Genomic DNA, 9,476 nt, shown 5'->3' on the forward strand with positions numbered 1-9,476 from the left:
TAGTTAAATATGCATGGTATTACTTGTAAAAAGCTCCCAAGTGTTTTTTTTTTTTTTTAACTTCCTAAAATAACAAGATAAATAGAAGCGTTTTCTATTTTTATAACTAGCAAATGCCATGTTCTCAGAAAATGCCAATGTGTAGCTGTAAGTTTTCAGATATCTGAAAGCGATGGTCAAATCAAAGCAGCATCTTGCCTTCTTTTCCTTCTTTTTACATTTTTTTTTTTTTTTTGCAAAAGTCACATCTTAAGCAAAAGCAACACAGGAACTGTCCAGTCTTTTAAATACAAAATAACTAAACAAAGTAAGGACAGCATTTGAAGATAAGAAGCTCTTAACAAAGAAAACAATCGCAAGCCAGCACCATTCAGGAAATTCTGTTCTTTGCCGAAGAATAGGATCTACGACAACACAGGATGCATGCGGACTGTCTCCTATAATAAAGGATATACATTACCAATGTCATAACCCTCATACACCCATTTCTTAAGTTGCCTTTGGATTAGTATGAGGTTCTTCAGTCCCTTCTTAAGCAGAAGAGTCTCTGCCAGAAAGAGAACTAGTGGGGAGCAGAGGAGAATGTTGATCTTTATTACAGGACTTATTTTTTTGACCGCTAATTTACCGGTTTCCAATGGAGTGTATGATGAAAAGCAAGGGGCAGCTTTTTGTTCAAGCAACACATGCTACACTGTCCACCTAAGCAAGACAAAGTTTACTGAAGCAAATACTGCCTGCACCAACAGAGACGGCAACCTGGTGACAATTAAGAGCGAAAAAGAAGCTGAAGTTGTACACAACTTACTTTTGGAACTTGCCAAAAACACTCCACCTAAGCAACCTTTAAAACTCTGGATTGGACTTAAATTAAACCAATGTGTTATAGACCATCTTTTGCTCAAGGGATTCTCATGGACCACAGGTGACGAGAATACGGAAAAAAGCCAATTTTCAAACTGGATGAGTGAACCAAAGTCAACGTGCACCAGAGAAATGTGTGTAAGTATGATATTACACACAAACCCCGTTCAAAACTTCAAGTGGGTTGATAGCCTATGTTCATCCCTGTCTGATGGCTATATCTGCAAGTTCGACATCAAGGGATCGTGCCAGCCTTTAGAACTAGGTGGCCCCGGAATAGTTGAGTATGAAACCCCATTTAGTTTCAAAAGTTCCTCTTTGAATCTATTGCCGTATGCCTCCTTTGCTTATGTGTCTTGTGGTCACCAACAGGATGGTAAAGTTTACAGTTTAATGTGCAAGAATGTGGAAGTGAGTGGGACCACCGTGTACCAGTGGGCTGCTCCTCAATCAGATAAATATGCTGGAGCTTTGTGTGTTTCTAAGGAACTTGGCTGTGACTATAATAATGGAGGATGTAAACATAAATGTACTAAGAACGCAGAGAAAGGATCTATCTCATGTGAATGCGAGGATGGTTATGTGCTTGCGCCTGACATGGTGTCTTGTGTTTTACCTAACCACTGTCAGTCCCACCAATGTGAACACCATTGTATAAACCGTCTGCATGGCCATGAATGTACATGCTCACCTGGCTTTGTGCTTGATGAAAATAAAACAAACTGCTTAGATATCGATGAATGCTTGAAAGTGCCCTGCAACTACACTTGCGTCAATACCCCTGGCAGCTTCCAGTGTCATTGTCCCGCAGGTTTTAATTCCCATGGCACACAGTGCTTGGACATCGATGAGTGTTTGAAGTCGACTTGCTCCCACGGTTGCCTCAACACCTATGGATCTTACCTTTGTTCCTGTAACAGTGGCTATATCCTTGACAGCAATAAGAAATCATGTTTGGATATTGATGAGTGTAATAATTCCCCGTGTGCCCACTCCTGTGAAAACACTCCTGGAAGTTACACTTGTACCTGCCCAAAAGGATTCAAGTTATCATCGGATCGGATCTCCTGTCTTCCAGAACTACAAAACTCAAACATAACTCCCACTGGCCATGGAGACAAAGATTCCGGTCCAAAGAACAGGGAAACTACCAGCAATGGCCAAAGAGACATGACCAACCAACCCACCCCAAGCTCAGCGTTTAAGGCCTCAATTACGGAGAAAGAAGATAAAAGAAAGGCGATATCGTCCAGTACAGCATCCAGTGAAACTGTTAGCTTTTTTAGCAATAGTTCTGTAGATCAGGTAGTAAGTGATCCTCATAATGGGTATAGCATTGGGTTACTAGTCAGTATCTTATGTGCCTGCGGTGTTGTTCTGGTACTCCTCGTTGTAGCTGGAGGGATCCTGTGCTACCGGAGAAGGAATGCAAAGAATAAAGAGACCGAGAAGCAATCCAGTGCTACAGATAAGTATTGCTGGGTTCCAGAATCTGAAAATAAAGCAAACAATGACTACAGGTGACCTGGTATTCCATACACAGGCATACAATCCTTTCTTTAAGTCTAGGCACTGGTAATGTTTTTGTTTTTTTTGTTTTTGTTTTAACAGCTTCAATGTTACTATTAAAAATCTATATCATACTTGCATGGACAAAAGTAGTTCAAACTGTAGGGTTGATTTACTAAAACTGGAGCGTGCAAAATCTGATGCAGCTCTGCAGAGAAACTAATCAGCTTCCGTTTTTTTTTTTGTCAAAGCTTAACTGCACAAGCTGAAGTTAGAAGCTGGTTGGCTACCATGCACAGCGGAACCAGATTTTGCAGTTTTAGGAATACAACCACTGCGTTCTTTATTTTTTTTAAACCTCATTTGAAGAATGTTTATAAAACTTTGATTATCTTTAGCAGCCTTTCCCAGCCCTTTTACCCCACAGGAAACTGTGAAATCATTTTCAGGTTTCAGTGGACCCCTAGTAAGATTATCCAGGAGTCCTTGGAAAAATGCCCCATTGGTGGTGGTAAGTGGGAAGAATGCCTTCTTAGCCCTTGTACACACGGTCGGAGATTCCGACGGAATGTGTCCTATCGGACCATTTTGTCGGCTATTCCGACTGTGTTTGGCCTACATCGGACCTTTTCTGTCAGAATATCCGACAGACTAACTTTTCCAACTTGCCGGTAAAATTTTCCGACAAAATGCTCCAATCATGTGTAGCCTACTCCGACGGACAAAGTGCCACGCATGCTCAGATCAAATTTCTAGACCAAAGCTATTGGCTACTAGCCTGAACGTAGTCCCGTCGTAACAAAATAACGTCATCACGTTATGTACAATCGGATTTTCCGAAAACTTTGTCCGACCGTGTGTATGCGACAGTTTCGGACAAAATCCGTCGGACAAAATCCGTCGGACAAAATCTAATGGATTTGGTTGTCGGAATGTCTGACCGCGTGTACAAGGGCTAACAGGGATGCCCAGAATGCCATCCTTGCAGTCATGCTGTTGGCTCTGCCAAGTATCGTTGAACCTGGAGCTATACAGGTACCATCAGATGGGAGGTCAGTTAGCTCAAGGAACTTCTAGCCACCCCTGGAGAAACCCTGGTGGAGAATGGCTGATCTATAGGCACAACTCCATAACCTACAACTTTGCCATAATGATTAATATTCTCGGTCATGGGAAAAATTAAAAAACGGCCTATACTGTATGATACTGTTTGTTACTAGCATTAACACATTTGTGTCTTTCTGAGTTTCCCCTGTAGCATACTTTATTATCCATTGATCCTGCCAGTAGATCTGTTATTCCCCTATTTCCTTTACAGACTCAGAAAAAAATGTATTGCTGTGTTAATATTAGTGAGACTAAATAATAAAATATAGCATTTATTCTAAACAAATAAAAAGTCCAAGCAGAATAAAACTTGATCAGTGCAGTAATTTCCACCACAGTTTTACAATATTGCTATATCCAGTATAGCAGACTTTCTCAACCTTTTTAATAATGATGAACATTTGAAATACATTTTTTTGTTCTCAGGGAACACTTGATAATAATTGCTGTATCTAAAGCTCATGGTACATGTGTGTGATGGTCAGTGGGAAGAATGCCCCTTACATTGGAGGTCAGTGGGAAGAATGCCCCTTGCATTGGAGGTCAGTTGGAAGAATGCCCCTTGCATTGGAGGTCAGTGGGAAGAATGCCCCTTACATTGGAGGTCAGTGGGAAGAATGTCCCCTACATTGGAGGGCAGTGGGAAGAATGCCCCTTACATTGGAGGTAGGTGGGAAGAATGCCCCTTACATTGGTGATCAGTGTGAAGGATGCTCCTTACAGTGGAGGTCAATGGTAAGAATGTTCCTTACATTGGAAGTCAATGGGAAGAATGCCCCTTACATTGGTGGTCAGTGGGACGAATGCCCCTTACATTGGTGATCAGTGGGACGAATGCCCCTTACATTGGTGATCAGTGAGAATAAATCTTACATAGGTGACCAGTGAGAGGAATACTCCTTACATTGGTGATTTTTGAGAGGAATGCTCCTTATACTGGTGGTCAGTGGGAAGAATGCTCCTGAAATTGGTGATCAGAGCGAGGAATGTTCCTTACATTGGTGGTCAGTAGGAAAAATGCTCCTTACATTGGTGGTCTGTAGGAAGATTTCCCCCTTATAGAATGCTAAAAAGATAATTTACATCAGTGGTTACTTACCCAAGAGGTAGAAAATGCTAATTGCTCAAGGAACCCCTAGCAACCTCTGGAGAAACCCTGGTTAAGAAAGGCTGACTTATAGTGACCGCCACCTTTTAGCTGAATTGGAGCACTCATGAATATTTGGTGGTGGTCACCGAATACAGCAATACATTATTGCTTGAAATAACAGCGCTGATCAAGTTTAACTTTGTTTGGACTTTTTAATTGTTTATAAGAAAGTTCTGTATTTTATTTTTTATTTTTTTATTACAATTGTATATCATCTTTTCAATGTTATCTGCCTTTGTAGCTTTTTTGTTTTTAACGGTAGCGTAGACTTTCTATTTATACTTATTGAATGTAAATGAGACTGCATTATATATGTATGAGACTGCATTATATATGTAAGACCAACCATATCTCCACTTTAGGTTCATTATGGCCCCTCATATTCAGCTTTGTGGCCGCTTCTGGGTTGTTGGTGATTAAAATTTTTCGCTGGTTCTATTTAGTGGTTTGAAAAAACTTAGCTTAGTAAGATGTTGTCACCTTGCCCAATAAACATAAAGTGAGAGTGTTTGTGTAAAGGGCACTGATACTTACATTCCTTACCAACCATACCCCACCATGGTGCTTTTGCATATGGGGAGGTAGCATGTGACCACCTCCCATGTGAGGTCTCAGGTCTAGCAGCCAATCACTAAAGCACATTATTGTCACATGATGGAGGGAATGACATCCCCGCTCACCCATAGTGGCCAACACCAGCCAACACTGGGGATTCTGGTGCCAGTTGGGAGTGGGGGAGCACTGGCAAGGTGAGTATCAGTGGATCGAGGAGCTCCTTTATACAGACACTGTAACTTATCCTGAAATGAGTAAGGTGATAGTGTTCCTTTCATATTGCACTATAAACTATTGCCAGCCCTGAGCAGAAGAACTGGATGTGATGTAAGCTGTAGCACAGTCATCGTGGACGCCACCCTATAAAGCAAAAGAATTGTGAAGTTGATAAAAGTAAATTGGCTTTAAAGTCAGGCTGGCAGTCAGGCAGATGGAGTTGCCATCACATAGCTTATTAATTGTTTGTTCTACACATATGGACGATATTATAAAAATCGGCACTTTAGAACATGTGCCTCTCCACTGGTCCATAGAAGTAAAAGATCTGCTGGTGGGGATCTCATAATGCTCTTCAAAATTACTAATAATGGTAATAAATAGTAAGCCACTGTATATGTAGACACCTCTAGCTGCCTGCGTTTATTATCTGATACTTTCTTCAACTTCACTTCAGTTATATTTTAAAGCAGCCTCTTCTAAACCCTTTTACACCAGAGGAACCCGTAACTACATTTTTAGGGAACCTTTACCTTTAAAGTTTTGTTGGCGGAAAATTTGAGAACCTGCTTTCAATTCCGCCAACAAATGTTCTATGGAGCATACATACAGTCGGACTTTCAGCCAACAAGTTCACATGCAACATTTGTTGTCGGAAAATCCGATCATGTGTACGGGGCATTACATTTGTGGACAGTGTAAAGAATGTCCCTTGCATTGGTGGTCATTGAGAAGAATGCTCCTTAAATTGGTGATCATTAGGAAGAATGCTCCTTAAGTTTGTGGACAGTGGAAAGAATGCCCCTTACATTGGTGGTCAGTGAGAAGAATGCCCCTTACATTAGTTGTCAGTGGGAAGAATGCCCCTTACATTGGTGGTCAGTGAGAAGAATGCCCCTTACATTGGAGGTCAGTGGGAAGAATGCTCCTTACATTTGTGGACAGTGTAAAGAATGTCCCTTGCATTGGTGATCATTGAGAAGAATGCTCCTTAAATTGGTGATCATTAGGAAGAATGCTCCTTAAGTTTGTGGACAGTGGAAAGAATGCCCCTTACATTGGTGGTCAGTGAGAAGAATGCCCCTTACATTAGTTGTCAGTGGGAAGAATGCCCCTTACATTGGTGGTCAGTGGGAAGAATGCCCCTTACATTGGTGGTCAGTGAGAAGAATGCCCCTTACATTGGAGGTCAGTGGGAAGAATGCTCCTTACATTTGTGGACAGTGCAAAGAATGTCCCTTATATTGGTGGTCAGTGGAAGAATGTCCCTTATATTGGTGGTCAATGGGAAGAATGCCTCTTACAATTAAGGTCAGTGGGAAGAATGCGCCTTACATTGGTAGTCAGTGGGAAGAATGTCCCATACATTGGCGGTCAGTGGGACACGAACACCCCTTAAATTGGTGGTCAGAATGCAACCCTTACAATGGCGGTCAGAATGCCTTCCTTACAGGCAGTTATAAATAAAAATGTTATTATTATTTTTTAAATATAACCATGCTACTGATTTTCCCAAGGGTTGACCCTGGAACTGTACAGGCACCATCAAAAAGAAGGTCAATCAGCCACAGTTCAAAGAACTCCTGGCAAACTCTGTAGGAAGGAAGGTTGAGTATGGCTTTTTTAAAGACAAGCACAAACTGTAAACTGAGACATTTTTACACAGTAACAGCCAATGCATTGTACTACTTGCTTTCATGTGACCTGTTAGAGTTTCCTGAACTCTTTGAGCATTGCATTTTGTGTAAGAGTATTTGTCAGGCTGTTGCTTTGTGCTCTGTGGAGAGATCCCAGTGCATCCAAACAGTACAGGGACTCTTGGGCTCTGCAGCATTTGCATTGCATTAAAGAAATTGTAAAGGCAGAAGGTATTTATATCATAATGCATTCCATTGCTTTAAAGCCTTCTGTGTGTAGCAGCCTTCCCAGCACCCCCTAATACTTACCTGAGCTCTATCTCTGTCCAGCGATATTCAGTCCCTCCGCTGTCCTGGACTCTCCCTCCTGATTGGCTAAGACACAGCAGCGGAGTCATTTTGCTTCCTCGGCTGTCAAAGTCAGGAGAGAGAGGGGGCGGGGCCAAATGGCAGCTCCGCGTCTGAATGAACACACAGAGCTGTGACTCGGCTCGGGGTGCCCCCATACAAGCTGCTTGCTGTCGGGCAACTCGACAGGAGGGAGGGGCCAGGAGGACTGAAAAGGGACCTTAAAAGAGGAGGATTAGGGCTGCTCTGTGCAAAACCACCTGCACAGAGAAGTTAAGTATGTCATGATTGTTTTTTTTGTTTTTTAAAAATGAGACTTTACAATCACTTTAAAGCTGAACTCCAGGCAAGAAGTTAAATGCAAAGATTAAATCTACATACATGAGCTGTTTTACCTGCCAAAGGATTTGCGTTTCTGTCCATAAATTCCTGAGATTTGCACAGCTCCGGCACACCACACAGCCCCGTTTGCTGCTTCTTCTATCACTGTCTGTGAATGAACAGAGATAGGAGAAGCAGCACACTGCCGAGCTTGTTACTCTGGTCTCTGCCGCTATCGGCATGCTTCTTGCACAGCTGATTGGTTCCTTGAGCTTCTTCTCTCTCCCCCCCAATCTGAGCTGCTGTACAGGGCTTGCAAAAAGCTAATATCAATCAAATTCAGGTGCTTGCACGGCATGCATTTCAAAATGCATTTAATGATGTATTAATATTTATAGAGCTGCACAAATTTGTGTCTTTTATATCTACATGGAGTTCAGTATTAAAGCCAATTCTAATAGAGTGGGAAACATTTTCAACTTTTTCTTGCTGGCTGAGCGCCTATTCAGGAGATTTCCTGTCTATTCTCTCCGCTTCCTCTTTGGTGGGTGTCAGAAATTCCTATGAAGACACAGGGAAATTATACGGCACACTCAGGAACATTTAATGAATTTGCTTTACTCTGTATATAGGTAAAAAGTGTATCTTCATTGACAAAATGGTGCATAAAATGTAGTATTTGTATATAACTTGTCCCATACAATGGTTTAACTAGGCATGATTCTTGAGCTTCATCACACAGTTTTGTTTTTAAATTTGACTTTGTATGAGATATTTGTTGAAATAAAGTTTCACAAAAAATAAATAAAACTTGAGCACTTATAAGAGGTAATGAGTTGCATCAATGGGTTATCACCATGTGACCACACATATAAATATATATATATATATATATATATATATACATGCATGCCTGTGTGCCCACATCAATCAATCAGCCTCCTTTTTATATTTCTTCTCTTGTCAAATTTGTTTATTGAATTTTAACAATTACATAAGTACATATGGTGGCAGCAAAAGAAAAGATCACATATATGGTAAATTTTGAGTTGTAGTTCCAACATAAACTAAAAGTAGTTTAACTTAAAAATTTTAGCATGGATGTAACTACTCAAAAGATTACGTCATACATTGTATAAGAGGGGATAAAACCAATTTACACCAGGTTAATATAAGATGACCTCAGATTAAAATAAAAATAAAAAAAAAGGTCTTAATTATTGTGAAGAGTACAGTATTTAAATAAAAAAAAAAAAGAAATGATTTATTATAGAATCTAAAATCTTATAAAATAATTTATAGGGAGCCTTTACCTAAACCAATTTATTTGAGGTCAACATGGAACATGTCCCTTACATTATTGTTCAGTGGGAAGAATGCTCCTTAAAGGGGTTGTAAAGGTAAATATTTTTTCACCTTACTGCATTCTATGCATTAAGGTGAAAAAAACATCTCACAGTGCCTGCTCCTCCAGCCCCCCCGTTTTACTTACCTGACCCCTCCAAAGTCCCGCGCTCACCCCCGACGTCCTCTTCGCCGCTCAGCCTGGCCGCTGATTGGCTGGAGTGGATGGATTGAAAGCAGCGCAGCCATTGGCTCGTGCTGCTGTAAATCACATCCAATGATGCGGCGTGGCGGGGGCAGGGCTGAGTGAGTGATACAGCGAGCAGCTATAGCCGCCGGCTGTATCACGGGAGCGCGCCCGCAAGTACTTCTCACCATGGGAGGGAGCTCGCATTAACGTGAGAAGTACTTGCGGGAGGAAGCAG

The 9,476-nt window shown here is 41.3% G+C and overlaps 1 protein-coding gene across 1 annotated transcript; it reads left to right on the top strand.

Moving 5' to 3' along the window:
• The first annotated feature begins 330 nt into the window (after positions 1-330).
• On the top strand, positions 331-8,539 carry CD93 (CD93 molecule). The gene has a single exon (XM_077485509.1). The coding sequence runs from the start codon at positions 511-513 to the stop codon at positions 2,386-2,388; it is 1,878 nt and encodes a 625-aa protein (XP_077341635.1). The 5' UTR covers positions 331-510; the 3' UTR covers positions 2,389-8,539.
• The last annotated feature ends 937 nt before the right edge of the window (positions 8,540-9,476 follow it).

The sequence above is a fragment of the Lithobates pipiens genome, unplaced genomic scaffold (genome assembly GCF_037356315.1).
Source record: "Lithobates pipiens isolate NorthernLeopardFrog02 unplaced genomic scaffold, aLitPip1_a1.2 Scaffold_18, whole genome shotgun sequence".
NCBI lineage: Eukaryota > Metazoa > Chordata > Amphibia > Anura > Ranidae > Lithobates > Lithobates pipiens.

Bases quoted from the DNA above. Each gene is read 5' to 3' on its own strand.
- CD93 (XM_077485509.1), top strand. From the start codon at position 511: ATGAGGTTCTTCAGTCCCTTCTTAAGCAGAAGAGTCTCTGCCAGAAAG.